The sequence below is a fragment of the Diabrotica undecimpunctata genome, chromosome 2, assembly GCF_040954645.1.
Source record: "Diabrotica undecimpunctata isolate CICGRU chromosome 2, icDiaUnde3, whole genome shotgun sequence".
NCBI classification, from domain to species: domain Eukaryota; kingdom Metazoa; phylum Arthropoda; class Insecta; order Coleoptera; family Chrysomelidae; genus Diabrotica; species Diabrotica undecimpunctata.
The window spans coordinates 84,038,727-84,059,532 of record NC_092804.1 but is presented as its reverse complement, the minus strand read 5'-3'; the positions used below and the strand labels follow the sequence as shown (position 1 = coordinate 84,059,532).

At 32.9% G+C, this 20,806-nt stretch overlaps 1 protein-coding gene across 5 annotated transcripts in view; it reads right to left on the bottom strand.

The window, feature by feature from the left end:
- Positions 1-20,806, bottom strand: part of LOC140434712 (diacylglycerol kinase theta) — a 495,511-nt gene that overhangs the window by 208,156 nt on the left and 266,549 nt on the right. For 3 of the 5 annotated variants that reach the window (XM_072523170.1, XM_072523173.1, XM_072523172.1), the window contains exon 6: positions 11,279-11,419. The exons of 1 other annotated variant lie outside the window; for it this stretch is intronic. In XM_072523170.1, coding sequence (XP_072379271.1) covers positions 11,279-11,419 — 141 coding nt within the window. The remainder of the gene's footprint in view (positions 1-11,278; positions 11,420-20,806) is intronic. One more of the 5 variants, XM_072523171.1, reaches the window with a different exon arrangement.

The window sequence follows — 20,806 nt, the reverse complement described above, 5'->3', positions numbered from 1 at the left end:
CCATACATATCAATCCTCTACTAATATTTCAAAGAATTTGTGCAAGCATTGAAAATAAGACTGATATGAAAAGTAAGTTACAGTATGAACTGGTTCCATTCCTTTTGTCTTTATTTAATGAAGGTGGTATGCGTAAATCGCAAAAGTCTGCATTTTGTAGTTTATTTAATGAAATTACAGCAATAACGACAGAAAATATTTTGCATATAATCGACGGAGGATACTTATTACAACGTTTCGTATGGGGTTTGCTTTCTAAAGTAGCTGAAATTCTCGGAGGATATGTGTCTTGCGTACAAAAACATTATGCTAAGAACAGTATTATCGTTTTCGACGGATACGACACCCCTGGAATAAAAAGTTGTGAACGACTACGTCGAAATATGGAGGGTGTATCTGCACCGGAAATTAAATTAGACGTAAATACAACGATAAATATAAAGCACAAAGTTTTTTTTACAGTTTCCAAAAATAAAGAGCGGCTAATACAATTATTATGTATAAAATTAAACAAAGCTGGGTATCGGATTTAAAGTCGCAGAGGAAGATGCTGACTTGCTCATCGTACAAATAGCTCTACAGCAGTACAGAATTGAACCAGAAATGAGTAGAGTAATAATAGGTGATGACACTGACTTACTCGTGATTATGACTCAACTTTCTTCTCCAGACATGAATATATTTTTCGAGAAGAAAGGTGAAAAGGATAAGTCCACACTTTATGGCTGTAACAGTTTTCAACACCCTCATTTAAGAAAGTACGTCGGCTTTTTGTACATTTTCACTGGATGTGATACCACTTCATGCTTTTATAATCACGGGAAATTTGCATTAATCAACGCAAACGAAGAAACTCTTAGTTTCATGGATATTTTCTACGATTCCAACGCAAGTAAAGAAAATATCATGAGAATTGGTTGTGAAGTGATTGTGGTTTTATACTCTACTGCAGTTGATATAAATTATAAAAAAACACAACAATACAATTTCTTTTAATGATTTAAGATACTTACAATTCAACAGAAATATCGGTAAATCATCTTTTAAACTATAGAAACTGTGCCACCGAATGAAGGTGCAGCCAAACAGCATGTTCTTCGGGTTTACTATCAATTACAAAAATGTGGTTAGGTAATAAGTTAGATGCTTGTGATTAAGGTTGGAGACAAAGTGCCACTGGTTTTGAACCAATTTATACTTTAGATAATTTAATTCTCGAAGAGACATTAAAGCACATTACATGCAAATGCACTACAGGTTGCAAAACTACTGGATGTGGGTGCAGAAAACGTGGTTTAAATTGTACGAATTTGTGCATAAATTGTACTGAGGAAGAAGAATAGAAGAATATATGCTGCAACCTAGGTACAGTTACGTTTGATGACGACAGTGATTCTGAAGATGTATATTTATCTTCTCGTGCCACTCCTAGCGGAGATTGGAAATCATCATGGCCACTGCGACTTTGTTAGCAGCGCGCCTAAAAAGTTCAATCGAACTACACCCGAACCATTCACGTAGATTACGAAGCCACGATATTTTTCTTCTTCCCACACTTCTTTTGCCCTTAATTTTGCCCTGCATGATATTTCTTAAAAGTTCGTACTTTTCACCTCTCACAATGTGCCCCAAGTATTCCATCTTTCTAGTTTTTATCTCATTTAGAATTTCGCACCTTTTGTCTAAAGTTTGGAGTACTTGCGTGTTAGTGACGCGGTCCATCCATGATATTCTGAGAATGCGCCTATAGACCACATCTCGAAAGCTTCGATGTTTTTTGTGGTCAACTGTTTTAGTGTCCAAGCCTCTACTCCATACAACAGGGTAGAAAAGACATAACACCGCAGCATTCGTATTCGTAACTTTATGTTGATATCACGATTGCAAAAGAGTTTGCGCATTCTATTAAAGACTGATCTAGCGATTTCTATTCTACATCTAATCTCTTTTGTTTGATCAGTATCGTCTGTGATCCAAGCACCTAGATATTTATAACAGGACACACGCTCAATCGTTGTATTGTCTATTACAAGATTAGCTATGATGTTCTTTGATGTCGTGATTACCATAAATTTAGTTTTTTTCAAATTAATTTTCAAGCCGTAACTGTTACAGTACATATTGAGACTTTGAACGAGATGGTGTAGTTCTACTAGCGTTCCCGTTAGGAGAACCGTATCGTCAGCATACCTTATATTGTTGATCGTCTCACCATTTATTATCAGACCAAGATCTTCTTCCTCGAGTGCTTGTTCACAGATAGCTTCACTATACAGATTAAATAAAAGTGGCGACAAGATGCATCCCTGCCGGACTCCTCGACGGATTTGAATTTCTTCTGTTAGCCTACCCTCAACCTTCACATTTGCTGTTTGATTCCAATATAGGTTGCATATAATTCGAATATCTCGGCTGTCTATATTTTTCTTTATTAGAATTTGTCTTAGTGGTTCATGTTGTACTTTGTCAAAGGCCTTTTCGAAATCAATAAAGCAGGTGTAAATTTCTTGGTTCATGTCTAAGCATCTCTGTGAGAGAACGTTCATTGCAAACAGAGCCTCCCTTGTACCTAGCCCTTTTCTGAATCCCATCTGAGTGTTACTGATGTCTACGTCTAATTTCCTATAGATCCTATTATGGATTATTTTCAAGAACAGTTTTAGAGCATGACTCATCAAAGCTATCGTACGATATTCGCTGCATTCCCTTGTATTTGCCTTTTTTGGCAGTAGTATAAAGGTCGAACGGAGCCATTCCCTAGGTATTATTCCAGTTCTATATATTGTGTTAAATAGATCTAGGAGTATTTTAATAGATTCATCGTCCATAAGTTTGAGCAGTTCTACGGGAATTTCATCAGGACCGGGGGCCTTACCACTTTTCGCTTGTTTGATTGCATAATCTATTTCTTCTCTGATTATATCAGGCCCTGTATCATCTGTATATTCGTTTGAGATTTCTTGTCTATCTTTGTCATCAAAAAGTTGTGATATGTATTCTGTCCATCGATTCATTTTTTGTTGTAAATCTGTTATAAGTATACCATCTGTATCTTTGATCTGTCCTGTCTGTGTTGTTCTTCTCCTTCCTGTCATTTCTTTAATCTTTTTGTGTACATTAAAAAAGTCATATTTTCGCTCCAGTTGTTCCAACTCCTGACATTGCTCACTTAGCCATCTTTCTCTAGCTTCTCTTATTTTCTTTTTTATCAGTTTATCTGTTTCTTTGTATCTTATCGGATTATTTGTTTTGTGTACCCTTCTTTCACACATCAACTGTAGTATTTCCTCATTCATCCATTCTTTATGTTTCCTTTCTTTCGGTGTTAAATTTTCTCTCCCTGCCAGCATTACGGCATGTTTAATATTCTCCCATTTTTGGTCTATGTTATCAGTATTTCTATTCAGTTTCTCTATATTTTGTAAATTTTCTTTGATGTTCACTATTGTTTTCTCTTTTATATGTTGTTCACTCAGTCTTCTCACGTCAATTTGTTTCTGTATGTGTTTTTGAATGATCTTTAGTTTTATTCTTAATGTGACTACTACAGGATTGTGATCCGAGCCTATATCTGCTCTTGGGTAGGTTTTAGCTGAGAGTATAGAGTTGCGGAATCTTTGTCTAACAAGATGTATATTTATAGACTGACTTAATAAGTGAATATTGTTCTGAAGCTATTTTCTTGTGGCATTCTAAATTAATTTATATTTAAATGGGAATAAGCCACAATTAAAGGTTAAAATACGTTTATTGACGTTTCAATTTCCACTTCGGAAATCGTTCTCAAAATACAAACATTAGTAAATTTAATTTACTAATGTTTGTAAAGTTTACTAAATGTAAAAAATTTACTAATGTAGTGTTAAGACTTAGATTAAGAAGTAAGGCTACGGAAAAGGTAGGAGGATAAAGATGGTAGCGGACGCCTTTAAACGTCCAAAATAAGTCCAGTTTTAGTCTTACCCTTCATGGACGTTAAAAGGACGTCCTTGGGATGTACGACGTTAAATGTACTTCGGGTGGAATTAATATGGACAACCTTTAGATGCAATACTCGGATTTACTCGGACGTCTATACTGGACGAAATACGGACGTTTTCTGGACGTCTGACTTACCATCGAGTTAGAATCTATGGAGAGGACATCTAAAAACGACCTTACTTCGGCCATATTGTTATGATCTTTGTGTTAGATCGTTTATAATTGTTTACTTTTGTTGTTTGAGGAATATTTTTTAGTTTTAGTACTTTTATAGTAGCTGTCATATTGTATTGTGATAGTAGCAATTTTTATAAAAAATCTTCAAGAATAACATTTCATAGGTTAGTATACAAATATGTAAACAAAGTAATAACCCTTACTTCAGGGAATAAATTAGTAGTATTTATAAAAAATCTTTGTAGATCTATATATATATATATATATATATATATATATATATATATATATATATATATATATATATATATATATATATATATATATATATATATATATATATATATATATATATAATTATGCACAGATATCAAAGTGAGGTCCTGACAATACACGCACTTAGTGAGGACCGGTAGAAAACGTAGACATAATCGATTCAACTCTTCATAGTGACCTTGACAAGTAAATAGCAATTAAAAAATGAGCAATATACACAAAAAAAATTACGCGTATGTGTCCCGTATTGTTCAAGTATATTGCCACCCAAGTGAGGCCATTATATGCAGCTGTTAAAGTGAGACTGTATATATTTTTTAGTTATGCACACAAAGAGAGGACAACTTTAGGTGTATATTTCCTTACAGCTCATCAAGTGAGGACCCTACAGTGTTGTCGATAAATATGAGATTAGTGGTTTCTACCGCCTTTTTCTGTATAACACAGTAAGAATTATTGTTTAGATGTTTCAGTATAACTTGTAGTTATAAGAAGGATTTCGCTTTGTTCTTGCTCGTACTGTTTGTTAATTTTATATTTTAGTACCTAAGCATCAAATCACGGTAGACTTGTCGGAGACTAGCTCAAAGAAATAGTTTTATATTTTTCAATAATTTACATTAAAGATGGATAGGAAATCAAGAATTTTGAAAATGGCATTAGTTGAGAAAAATAATAATCAAAATGGAGGATACAGTGATAGTTCAGGAATGCGAAATTTATATTGCAATATTATGTGTTACAATGTGGGCCAAGGAAAACAGTCCACTTCGATATTTGGCAGTATTTATTATATTTTAAGGAAATAACGAAACCCCACCGTTCCACTTCCCTCTCCTCTTATTTTTAAATAGGGAATAGGGGTTGTCTGCATTTGCTTTTGTACACTTTTTCATTGTCGCTTTTAATGCTCTATTAAACCGTTATAAAAAATTTTATATTCGACCTTTCGTCTTTTTGAACCCATCATCAACTTTATTGTTAGACAACGTTTCGACTTCATAAAACCATCTTCAGTGAAATTAAATGGAAAAATAATACACAGGGTGAGTCTGTTTTTTTGAAGTATGATTTTACACTAGACCTCATTTAGTGAAAAAAATTTCATATAAACAAAGGTCGTATAATGCTTTGTTTCTGAGATACGGGGTGATAACATATAAATCATTTTTTAGTTTTTCGCAAATATCTCAAAAATAGTATTTACAATTGACTTCTAATTTTACAGTTATTAAAGGGCCATTCAAACTTATCGAAAACATAAATAAACTCATAACATTATCAATCAGTGACGTGCACTGAGGTTAATAGTTGCACTATTTTAAATAGAACTCCTAGGCCACTGCATATTTGGCAACATTTCTATAAATCTCCATGAAAAGTTCCTGTTGTTTAAATATCGTATCTTTTTAGTTTTTGAGAAAAACAGCAGTTAATCATTCTTTGCAGTGTTTTTTTTAATGCTAAAATTTATCGTTTTTAATATTGGCTGTTCATAGAAGTTAATAGTAAAAATCATAATATTCTTATTGATGAATAATAACATTTTGTACAAAATTTAATATTTTTAATATTATTTTTACTATGAACTTTTACCAACAGCAAATATTAAAAAAGATAAATTTTTACATTTAAAAAAATATCTGCAAAGAACGATTAACTGCTGTTTTTCTCAAAAACTAAAAGAGATACGACATTTTTACAACAGGCATTTTTTATGTAAAATTGATTGAGAATTTAATAAAATTTAGAAATGTTGCCAAATATGCAGTGGCGTAGAAGTTCTATTTAAAATTGTGCAACTAGTAACCCCAATGTACACCACTGATTGATAATAAGATGAGTTTATTTGTATTTTAGACAAGTTTGGATGCCGCTTTAATAATTGTAAAATTTACTTTGATCAGATAAAAGGCATATATCGAGCACAGTTTAATTAAATCGTGCCCAAGTACTTTCGATCCCTAGATCATCTTCAGGGGCATTTCGTCAATTGTGGCCTATCCGGCAAAAACAGGATGTCATAAACATATTATGTTTATCGATCGAAAGTACTTGGGCAAGATTTAATTAAACTGTGCTCGATATATGCCTTTTATCTGATCAAAGTTCATTTATTCGAGCATTCAACCTTATATTTATTAATTTTAAAATTGGTCAATTGTAGATACCATTTTTGAGATATATGCAAAAAACTAAAAAAATATTTATACTTTATGACCCTGTATCTCAGAAAAAAAGCATTATACAACCTATGTTTATATAAACTTTTTTTCACTAAATAAGGTCTACTATAAAGTCCTTATAGCCATAAAGTGTTATGGCATCGAAACGTTTTCTATCAATAAAGTTTTATATATCGTTGAATTTCTAATAAAAAGATAATATCAAATCTGCAGAAAACTGAATTTAGTACTAAGGGAAAAAATGAAGTTGATGATGGTTCCAAAAAGACGAAACGTCGAATATAAAATTTTTTATAACGGTTTAATAGAGCATTAGAAGCGACAATGAAAAAGTGTTTTGTTCTTAGTCTGTTAATAACTCCAAAAATAAATAAAAACCGAATTGCAAAATTTTGGTTTTTTGCGAATTTTTTCAAAACGGCTTAAGATATCCTTGATTTTTTAGTGTCAAATTATTGCGCTTTTGATTACGCAACTTTGCCCCAGTTTAATCTTCTCCCTATGTTTTACCGTTTACGAGATCTCCATACTTTGCATCTAATTTGACTCACCCTGTACAATACAATTAACTTTTTGCATAAATATTTTACAAGTTTCTAAAATGCTTAATGTTTATTATTCATCAAAAACATTTTCTGTTTACCATTTTTTTAGGTAATGAAATCAAAAGAAAAAAGATTATGTAATAAAAAAGACTATTGATTTTTTTGCGATACAGAAGTTCTTAAATTTTCTCGACATATTACCAGACATCATGAAGCCGAGATTGAAGTTCAAGAAATTTTGTCATGTTCAGTTGGTAATAAAAAAAGAAAAATACTTTTTAATAAACTCAGAAGCAAGGGAAATTTTCTAAAAAGTTGTACCAATGATCGTGTTGTCCCTGTGCGAAAACCTTTATTGGGAGAACTAGAACCAGCAACAATATCATCCTATTTACCTTGCAAATTTTGTAAAGGTTTCTATAAAAGAAAATTTCAGGTGACAGCCATAACTTTGATTTTCTAAATAGGAAAGTACATCATACTGATTACAAGAATGTATATTATTTTAAGCCTTTCTGAGAACACAGGCGCAAAATTTCGCTCGAAATGTTTTTAAATGCGTTCATTTTTTTCGAATCCTGAGGAAACTATTAAATATTTTTGAAAAATTTAAACGCAGAATGAAATATTACTGTATTATCTATGATCGAAAGTCCCTGAGAACTTCTATAATATTTATTTTAATAAGTCACAGAGGTGAAAAAAATTTTAGTCTGATTTTTTATTTTAAATATATCATTCAAAAGAAACTTTTTGTTTATTATAAGGGACTTTCTGCCCTCGGCAATACTGTAGTCTTTTATTCTGAGTTTAAATTTTTTTAAAATATCTACTTATTAGTTTTCTCACGATTCGAAAAAAATAAATGCGGTTAAAAATAATTCGAACGAAATTTTGCGCCTACGCTCTCAAAAAGGATTAAAGTATTATACATTTTTGTACTATTTGAATTTATTCGACGGTCCACTGTTTTAAAATAGGTTGAACAGATGTTGCCAGCTGTATGGTCCTCACTATGTGTATCGTATGTTATTCAACAGGGCATAGAATATACATGGTTAGAAAATATACGCCAAAGTCAGCGCCTCTATGCGGAAAATCTCTGAACTAAAAATTGATGTGGACCATACAAAATGAGGTCCCACTTTTTTTTGTAAAAAAACAGTTTTTGCCATCAGTACATGTCTACGAAAAAGTCTTACATTGATTGACCAAGTGAGGTCCATATACTGGACCTCACTTTGTACAGGACCTCACTTCAACCGCAGTTTCTTTTGATATGTGGCTCACTTCATACGCTGGGAGAAAATATATATATATATATATATATATATATATATATATATACATATATGTATATCTACATATATGTATATATATATATATATATATAAACATATATGTATATATATATATATACATATATATATATATATATATATATATATATATATATATATATATATATATATATATATATATATATATATATATTGTTATGCTTCTAAAATAGATTTCAAATACTTTCAAAAGTAAAATAAATTTTTGTATGCAAAATACCATCAGATCATAAATATTCAAGACCCCATATAGGTTAAGAATTTGTAAATATAATGATTTATAATTAAGAAGTGTTGTCAGACAACAGTGGACTTCAATAGTGAATAGTTTCTAAGAACAATTTGTACAGAAAAAACATTTCGGGATTATTTAGAAAGTACTAAATATTGTTTAAAATCTTACAAATAATTATACATGGTTTTGTATCAGCTAAGAATTTCAAATTATTTTTCGATCTATTTCGATAGATAATGGTTTGTATATTATTTTTCTTCGAAGGTAATGCTGTGAGTTAGACGTTATCTTTTACAAACACAAATTGGCCTGTAGACACAAAAGAAAGTTTAGTCGGTATTATCTTCTGTTAATTTAGGTAAAAACCTAAGTGGGTAAAACACCTTTGATTTCTTAAAATTTAAAAATAGGAAATTTTGAAGATAGGTAGAAAGATTGAATGTGTATTATTGAACAAGGGTAGAAGAATAGGACAGTCGATTTGAAAATTGAACCAGGAGATTCCAATCATTGTATTTTTACCATCTAGAACGAGAAGTCCAGTTTGAGAACAGTGTGTGAAAAAATAAGTTGTTCTTTGTGAGTTAAGCTGGTGATAGCAGAATAGTTATAGGCGAATCGAGACCAGGTCGAGAATCCCAAACTTCTTGTGTTCGATGAAACTCCAAAGTCTGTAAGTGCAGAGAGAACATTTATATAAAGTTTGTACGATATAACCAGTCGAGTCGGGAAAATCATTTGGCTGAAAAAGTGTCATTATTATTATTTTGAAACGACTCGGAGGTTTAATTTAGGAGAGAATCTGAACAAGTGCTGTTTTGTGTAACAGTTTTGAAAGGATGAAGCAGAGCCACACGTATTTGGAGAATCAGTGTCCATCGAGAATCATCGCAGAGAGTAAATCAAAAAGGTCAGTCAAATTATTTGTGATATTAGCGTTGTATTTGTACCATATATGTTTTTTTAAACCCATATCATAAAGTAATTGATTAAAAAGAATTGAATTCACAAATCAGATAATTGGCACATAACAAAATTTTGTTTGTTTTTTAAGAAAGTTAATTAATAAAAATTTTTACGGTGAATTGAATAACTTCGTTTAAAAGAAAGATAACAAAATTAAGTTTTCTGTTGTTCAGAGGAATAGATAATCAATTGTATACGATCTTTACTTTTATATTTCTATATGGTATTAAAATAAATGGTGTTTTTTTTTTGAAAAGGTCATAAATTGTGTATGTAATATTTATTCTCCTTGTCCATCCTAAAGAAAGCCAGCACCCAGAAAATACTAGAAGCCCCGAATTGAAGGTAAAATACTTTTGTTTATAGCAAAGAACTCTGAGAAATTCAATCTAATTTAATTTAAACTTAAGCATATATATATATATATATATATATATATATATATATATATATATATATATATATATATATAGATATATATATATATATATATATATATATATAGATATATATATATATATACATATATAGTTATATATATATATATATATATATATATATACATATATAGTTATATATATATATATATACATATATCTATATATATATATATATAGATATATAGATATATATATACATATATCTATATATATATATATATATATATATATATATATATATATATATATATATATATATATATATATATATATATATAAGAAATACTGGATATTAGTGACTGTCGATATAAACAAACAACACTGTTTATTAGGGCTGCAGTCAGAAAGTTTGGCCGGGATGTTACAGAAACACTCTTTTGACTTTTGGTCTAGCTTTCAGAATTGTTTTATTCCTTTTTCAAGACACTGTAATTAGAAGAATGTGTATATTTACAACATATCACAAATTGTCACTGCAATTTACTGGTCGTTGAGATTATTTATATAAAGCTATGACACTTAACATTCATAACACACATATAAAATATAACATATAAAATAATGAACAAAATACATTTTAAAATTTAGTGAATGATGGTAAAACTTCGTTTGTAACATCTTTTAATGGTGTGTTGTAACTGATCCATAGAGAACAGAAAGAAGAAACAAAAATAGTATGATTAAAATGTAATTAGGTGTTCTTTATGTTTTATTAATGAAAGTAGTATATTAAACCTGTCTTGATGGTATGCAACATGTTTTGCATGCAGGTGTATTATGGTGTGTATATGTAAAAATAAATCTTTATTTTATTTTTGATGTTTTGTCAGTAAATAACAATAAAAGTTGCTCAGTTTATCTATGTCAGACTTTTTATTTATACAAGACGTATTGGATTTTATGAAACACATTCAGGAACAAGGGACTAAAAAAGTTGAGATCTATACTACAAAAAAACTCCTATCTCACAGGACTTACAAACAATTCCGAAAGCTAGACATATAAATTAAAAAAAAATCGATAAATCAACAAAACGAATTTAGTAATTGTATATGGATTAGTAAAAGCGTTTAAACTCAATCTTAATAAAAAAAGCCAATGCAACTCAAACTAAAATTACACTTAAAAATACCTCTAACATAAGGAGGTGACATATTGGGCTGGCATTTAGTTTGACAAGAGTTCGGCAAAACAATAGAAAGGCGCTTCAGAACACTCGTCAATGAGGCACTCCGCATAACAGTATCCGAACTGATGACTGCAAAATCATTCCCTTTATATCTTAAAATAAAAAATTAAAGACAAAATTAAGCAATAAAAAGTTTAAACAAAATGAACACAAAACAAAAACTAAACAAAACAAGCTCATAAGACATATATCGATATGTAGATGTAAAATAAATGTGTTAATTTTTATCTCAAATTATTTTTATATCTAAGAAAATCTTTTATAATTCGAGTATTTAATAAACATTAACCAACATTTACCACCTTGTACCACGCTGTATACTAGTCACCACATTAATGATTATGTCACGCCACCATTTTTCTTTAAAGTACTTTAGCATATAAGAGTCTCAGCAAATCAAATACCTATACTTATGATTTATTGTCTATATGTATATGCACTCAAAATGTATATTTCCTCGAAATTTTTTCCTGTTTTCCTATTGGCTGTATTTAAAAATTTTGTTTTTGTGACTTTTGTAAGAATACTAGTTGTCTTTAAGGCATACATGTTCTCCTATCTAGATCTAATCCATTTTTTCCACTAAATAGTTTTCTTTTTCTTAAATTTCTAATTCACTCATCTTATCTTTAGCTTCAATCTACTGAAAACTTTAAAATACTCTTCTGTCTGTTGCTACGAAAGTTTCATATATATATATATATATATATATATATATATATATATATATATATATATATATATATATATATATATATATATATATATATATATATATATATATATATATATATATGTATGTATATATATATATAAATATATATATAAATATATATATATAGATCTATATATATATTTAAATATATATATATATATATATATATATATATATATATATATATTTAAATATATATATATATCTATCTATATATATATATATATATATATATATATATATATATTAGCAGCATATCGATAGCAGCTTTTGCTAGAAGATTTATTCTTTTACACATGCATAGCCCAGAGGACAGAAAACGATATTATCATATCGTTTTCGTTCATGGTCGCCAAAGCAGGTGGCGCCTCTGCATGCTAACCACTGCTGTGGTGAAATTTTGGGAGACATTCGTTGGACTTTCCGAGCTTGAATTTGTATCAGCCCAAATGCCTGATGGGGCTGGGATAGACCGAAATGAGTCATAACACTTTATTGATACCGATTCGAGCACCGGAAGTTTTACGAATTTGTCCTATATATTTGGTCATATAGTTGGCCATTTGCGATAACAGCTTTTGCTAGAAGATTTATTCTTATATATATATATATATATATATATATATATATATATATATATATATATATATATATATAAGAATAAATCTTATTAAAAACATATATATATATATATATATATATATATATATATATATATATATATATATATATATATATATATATATATGTTCGGAAAGATTGTGAACTAGTGAGTGAACTAGAAGTGACTAGTGAGTGTAGTAGTGTCTGGAGTCTCGGGAAACTGAGACCTCGGAAGCCCTGAAGAAGACATCAGAGAGGATGTCGAAAGCTCGGCAAAATGGATATCGACGCGGTTCAACCCGGAAGACCGGTGAGTTTAATATTAATTTTGATATTGTTCCTTATATTTGAATTTCTTAAAACCTGCCGAGACCATAAAGTCATTCCCAAATTTCTGAAACTTAAACACCACACTTCTTCTTCTTCTATCTCCCAAATTCTTAGAAAAACCAGTTTTGCTCTTCTCCGTGAAGCTATTAATTCCACTAAACGAAAAATAGATGTCACAAATAGCAATATTTTCAATATCTGGTCTTCTATTCATTCTTTCAATGAACATCCTATATTATGGGACAGTTTCGACCGTATCAATACACAATCAGCCCTAAACACTTTCGAATCTAAGAGTGAAACTCAGAAGCGCAAATTATTGCATCTCATTTCCGAACAAATTCCAAAAACCTCAACGCTGGAACCCACTACAGTGGTCCATAACTTTTCTGATACCCCTATTTCTGCCATTGCCACTCAAGCTTTAGCAAAAGGTTTCAATTACTCTGTTACCCCAAGTCACATTCCAATTGAGACAATCATCTGTCAAACTGAAGAAGCCATCTCCAGTTTATCTTCCGAAGATGCTGAAATAACCAGACAAGACATCTCTAGAGTTCTTAGAAACTCAAAGCCTCCTGCTCAGAACATTAGCCAATCCGAGAAAAAAGCCCTGAAAGAACTTCGGTCAAATCCAGATCTAGTCATTCTTCCCGCCGATAAAGGAAACGCCACCGTCATCCTAAACACTTCTTCTTACATCAATAAACTTTCAAATCTCGTTAACACTCCAGACTACAAACCAATTCCTAATAATCCAACAACCTATCTGGAGAAAACAACAAAAGCCATTATCAATAAAACCTCTCTTCCTGTTGACATCAAAAAATCTCTAATTCCTTGTGAAAAGTCTTCAAGAACACCTGGAATATATGGCCTCCCCAAAATTCACAAACCCAGTATTCCTCTATGTCCCATTGTCAGTGCATACAACTGCCCTACACAACCATTGGCCAAGTATTTGGCCAAAACTCTACAACCTTTAGCCGAAAATGCTTCATCCTTCGTCAAAAACTCTTTTCATTTCATCGAACTTCTTAAACAATACCCTATATCACCGTCAGACATTCTAGTAAGTTTCGATATTGTCTCACTTTTTACAAATTGTATGTCCAACACCTATTTGATCTTCCAAAATCAATTCTACAGACAAATAAATGGTGCCCCAATGGGCTCCCCTCTATCACCAGTGATTGCCAATATCTTTAGGGAAGACTTCAAGACCCGAGCACTATCCACATCAATGCTCAAACCCACATGTTGGCTACGATATGTTGACGATACATTCGTCATTTCACCCCATGGCAGGGGTGCTTTGGTGTCTTTCCAAACCCATCTGGATGGTATACATCCAGATGGGTAGTATCCAGTATCCAGTATCCAGTTCACGATGGAGATGGAAACTGATTCATCCCTACCGTTTCTCGATGTTTTCATAAAGAAACACCAATCCCAAGGTTTTCATTACTTTGTCTATCGAAAACCCACACATACCAATCGTTACTTGCATGCCAACTCTCAACACCCACCTTCACAAATTAATTCAGTCATTAATACCCTTGTATCCAGATCAAAACGCCTTTCCGACGATGCAAGTAGATCCGCTGAGCTTTCTTGTTTAAAACAAGCCCTCATCCAAAACGGTTACCGCGAAAATCACATCAATAGGAGCATCCACAGACATCAATCTCCCATTCAATCTCAATCCAAAGACTCAGACTCTTATCATACGAAAGCTTTTCTTCCTTACATCAAAGGTGTTACTGACAAAATCGACAAAATTCTTAAACCAAGAGGAATAAAAACAATATTTACCCCCCAACAAAAACTTTCATCTCTTGTCCGATCAATCAAAGACAATATTCCAAATGAACAGCACGGAGTTTATGAAATATAGCCCCCATCTGCTTTTATAAACCAAGAATTATCCGAGAAGCCATAGAAATAGAAAAAAGACAAAATTGCCTTAATAAAAGACATGACGCCATACGGTTACCTTCTACATGGAGACCTCTCATAAACAAAATATCGCCCCCTCCATCCTCGAATCAAAATCATACTGTCGGAAATGTTCGCGCCAACTCTCGCGCCAATCCTCACCCTAACTCCCACCTAGGCCACGTCACCATCGACGGTATAAATGAACCGTCCCCTGGCCCCAGTCGTAGTAGTGAACTAGTGAGTGAACTAGAAGTGACTAGTGAGTGTAGTAGTGTCTGGGGTCTCGGGAGACTGAGACCTCGGAAGCCCTGAAGAAGACATCAGAGAGGATGTCGAAAGCTCGGCAAAATGGATATCGAGGCGGTTCAACCCGGAAGACGGGTGAGTTTAATATTAATTTTGATAATAGTATTAATCTTAGCTCTAAGTTTAATATATATATATATATATATATATATATATATATATATATATATATATATATATATATATATATATATATAAATATAATAAGGGATCTACCTGTTTTATAAAATGATCCCTTGCTTATGCAATTTCACACCTCAAACAATAATACCCTGCTGAGCTGAATATTGACGAGTATCTTAGAAAGATGGTAGTACTATATATATATATATATAGTACTACCATATATATATATATATATATATATATATATATATATATATATATATATATATATATATATATATTGCTATCGACCGTATATTATTTGGCATATTTCAGGTTCTGTCGGACTGAAATTAAAACAAATAGACTGTTTGTAAAAGTGTAGTACTAATATTTGTCTTGTTTTTTTTTGTGAACAGTTCTACATTCTCTTGTACTTATGATGAAACCAACAATCAGTTGGCGAAATATTAAGTGGTAAAAAACTTGAATTCAAAGAAAATTATATATATATATATATATATATATATATATATATATATATATATGTATATATATATATATATATATATATGTATATATATTATAATTATTATATTATATATATATATATTATTATAATTATATATATATATATATATATATATATATATATATATATATATATATATATATATATATATATGTATATATGAAAATTACTGAGTTCTCGGGAAGAACCGCGGACCTCAAAAAATCTCTTATACCCAGAGAAAAATCATCCCGAATTCCAAAGATATACGGCCTTCCAAAAATCCATAAGCCCAATGTTCCCCTAAGACCCATCGTCAGTGCATACAACTGTCCCACTCAGAAATTGGCAAAACATCTCGCTTCATCCTTACAACCATTAGCCGAAAACGCCTCGTCCTTTGTCAAAAACTCTTTTCATTTCATTGATCTTCTGAAAAACTTTTCTATTTCACTCTCAGACATACTAGTCAGTTTTGACATTGTTTCTTTATTCACCAACATTCCCATCGATGAAACCATTTCCATCTTGGACTCTAAACATCAAATTCCCCAAGACACATTATCTCTTATAAAACACTGCATGTCTAATACATATTTCACGTTCCAAAATCATTTCTATCGTCAAATCAAAGGTGCCCTAATGGGATCGCCCCTCTCTCCCGTAATAGCAGATATATACATGGAACATTTCGAAACAGTAGCCTTGTCCTCGTCAAATCTCAAACCCACCTGCTGGTTACGGTACGTTGATGACACCTTTGTCATTTGGCGCCATGGTAAATACACATTAGATCTCTTCCTCTCCCACCTGAATGGAATTCATCCCAGCATTAAATTCACGATGGAAGTTGAGGCTGAAGCGTCTTTGCCATTCCTTGATGTTCTTATTCAGAAAAATCCACCTCACAGTTTTTCCTATTCCGTGTACCGGAAACCCACTCATACAAACCGCTATCTCAATGCCCAGTCACATCATCACCCCGCCCAACTTAATTCAGTCATCAACACTCTTATTTCCCGTTCCATAAGACTTAGCGACAACAATCACAGGTCATCCGAAATCAATTCAATAAGACAAACACTTCTACAAAACGGCTACCACAAAACCCAAATCAATAGAAGCATTCAAAAACTTCTAAACCCCATTCCATCCAAAAAAGAAACCTTGCCGCCGGATCAACCCATAATCTTTCTACCTTTCATTAAAGGTGTCACTGACAAGATCAGTAGAACTCTTATCCCTCTTAATATCAAAACCATCTTCACCACTCACCCAAATTGTCCAATCTCGTCAGATCCGTAAAAGACCAAATCCCCAATGAAGACCATGGTGTCTACGAGATACCTTGTTCCAGTTGCCCACGTACATACGTAGGACAGACAAACCGACGAATCCATAACCGTATTTACGAACATTCTCTATCAGTCAAACATTCCGATACCACTTCAGCCCTAGCCCAACATCATATTCAGACAGGCCACAAAATATATTTCGAAAAAGCAAAAACCATCGCTCCCATCCGCTCATTAAAAGCGAGAATCATTCGTGAAGCTATCGAAATCGAAAAACGGCCCCTAACAGCTTGAACACGCGCGATGGCGCGAAACGATTGCCGGCAACATGGCGACCCCTTCTTCAGCGACCTCCCGCCCACACCGCTCAGGCCGGGTCAGTTCAGACCACGTCAGCGCATACCGTTCCCGCGCATACAGCGAGTATAAAAGCAGCCACGCAGGGTAAGACCGGTTGTCACTCGACACTGGGGAGTAGGCAGATTGAGACCCCGAACTCGAACCGAACCGTATCACTCTTGATAATGGCTCCAAAATGGGTGCCGAAACGTCGAGTTTTAAATTCTCAACGCGGTTCTTCCCGAGAACTCAGTAATTTTCATTTATCTGACCGCGGAAACTTATCCGAACATATATATATATATATATATATATATATATATATATATATATATATATATATATATATATATCTATATATATATATATATATATATATATATATATATATATATATATATATATATATATATATATATATATATATATATATATATATATATATATATATATATATATATTGAACAAATCCCCTTCGTTGGCTCAGTGAAGATGTTCGTTCAGTTGTAATGGAAACACCAAATAATAGTAGCAGAGTTTATTGTAGAGACGTACACTATGGGTGTAGACCCGGGATTACTTTGAGTAGAGATTGATGAAGTTGATCGTTGAAGACTATCACGTTCGTTGAGTGAATATTGATTGAATGCCTCTCTAGGCAAGAGATCTTAGTTTTATATAAACTTTAATTGGGTCAATATTTTCGCGGACCTCGCGTGACATGTGTATTTAATTTATGTAAATAGTTTAACTTTGTCAGCACTTTTGACTGATGTACAAATTATATTATTGATAATTGACCAAATGTGTATGTAACCTAATTAACTACGTGTGTGTATTTAATAACAAATAGATTCATTCGGTCTACTGGGTGATAAAATTATACTGTCCAATTTCGGATATGAATTCTAAAGATTTGATATTGGACATACTGCGGAATCGGGCAATCTGGCCCAAGTGTCAATACTCAAAGTTTACATATAAGTATTACATAACATAGTAAAATTCAAACATGATAAATTATAAATAGTTTAAGAATAATCAACAATCTTCCAACCGTACCCTAGCTATCAATGTCCGACTCTATCTCTAGATTAAAATTAGGGCAATTGGATGAAAATGTGGAAAGTGGGATGTCAACTTGGGAAGTCGACGGTACATTGTTGTGCCGATTACTAACTAATACAGGTACTTCCTGTTCGTTAGTCTGAGTTTGTGGATTCCCTGAACGACATAGTCGTGCAACAGGACGGTACTTCCATAACGTGATTATCCCAATTATTACCATTATAGTAATGATCCCGGTGGCCACAAAATAATGCCAATTAGATTCGTGAATCGATCGCCACTGCGTATGCGTCATTTCTTGTTCCAGACTCTCCTCCTCAAGTAACACATGACGTAGCTCTCCTCCTGGTATGTCAAGGTAGGTGTTTAGAGGCGTGTTAAACTTGCGTGGTGTCCTCGCCACCAGTTGGGCCACGGGAGTGATTGGCGACTTCAGGTAACTCGTCACTGCTCTGTCCACCCCACTGCTAGTGGGGAGTAATGTAATATTTTTCGTTTGGGCGATACATTTGGGTGAAAGCTTCAGGAATGTGACTCGTTCCAGTACTCTTTCGTTCCGATTTCCATCGCAAATAATGGATATGTGTATCGTGACTGGCGTGATAACTAGCCAGAGGTTGGGAGTACCCATCTTACTCCATTGAGTTGTCTGTATTGTCCGGGCTACCACTGGACATGTGCTATTCTTAGATCGCTCATAAATTTCTTCAAGTATGCAGTTTGGTTGGGTATCCATGTTTCTTATAGCCGTTGGTGAGCACGCTATCTGCGCCTTTGTCAACAGTAAGCATCTTTCTCTATCTTCCGCGGTCAATTCGAAGTAGTGCAGTGTGTTATAATCTACGACCAGTAGATTCCTTGGGGCGACAAATGTGCGCAACACCGACCCCTCAACGTTAAGTGGTATGGCCGTAACTTTGAGCATGCTGTACTTATTTTTCCCTGTCACTATGAAGTAGCCGATGACTGTTATATATCTGTCGTCATGACTGACTTCTGTTTCTATAATGGGTTGTCGTCGTATTTCGACCCCTTGAGGCAGTATCTGCCCTGCTTTCCCTATTAATTTGGTTATTTCACCCGGTTTCACTATATCAATGAAGTGTCCGTGGTTATAGTGAAGGTTTAATATTCCCTCGTAAAATTGAGTATATTCGTTTATGAAGTCCATAACTTGTAATGCTATCGTTTGTATTCGTAACGTGCTATATTCGGTTTCTAGTTTTTGTGCTTTGTCTTCTACTTCGTTAAGTCCTTTAGATATTTCTTGTAGACCTGTGATTAGTGCTTTGTTAAACTTGTTCATTTGCTCGTTTATCCTGTTCTCTGTGTGATTGATTGATGTTATTGTTTCTAACATTATCTTCGCCTGGTGCTGTGATCCCTTTATTAGCTCCTTTTGGTTATTATCTAATGCTTCAATGTTACTGTAGGCTTCGTCATTGACTCCAAATACTGAGGTTAATATTGTTCCTAATATTCCTCTTCTTTCCCTTCCTTTTATTTCTACTGTCAACCCCTCGCTTACTGACTCCGCCTTTCTTTGTCCTTCCTCTAACTTCTCTATTATATCCTTACAATTCACGATTTTTATCTCATGACACAGTTCTCGTACGCCTTGTATCATATTTCCTATTAGTTGGTGCTCTGTTCGAATTCTTCCTTTTTCGAGTAACACCTTTATTCGAAATGTTCCCCGGTCTATGACGACCTCTCCAAGGTCTTCTGTGAAAAATCCTGGTACCGGATTATATATTTTATACGGTTCTGCCTTTATGGGTTTTAACATCGTTAAAAACATTATAGCTGCTAGTATTTTCTTCCATCTTAGTGCTGCTGCCTTCTTCGGCTTTTCCTGTTTCTCTTCTTCCAGTCGTATTAGCTTATGTATGGGTCTTTTAGTCAGTTTCCCGTTTGCCTTTCTCACTGTTACTACTCTAGTTAATCCCTCCGCTCCAGGGTGTGTTTCTGTTACCCTTGCTAATGGCCATCTGCCTGGAGGTGTATCCTCTTCTTTAATTATAACTATTTCTTCTTCTTTTATGTTAGGGTGCGCCTTATGCCATCTATTTCTCTGTTGTAATTGTTGTAGGTATTCCTGTTTCCAAATTTTCCAGAAGTCTCTTTTTATTTTCTCCACTAATCTCCACCTCGTCGGCATCTTCAAATAAGTCGTAAGCTCTTCTTCCCGATTTGGTGATATAATTTCTCTCCCTATAAGGAAGTGAGCTGGTGTCAGGGCTATTTTCCCTTCAGGG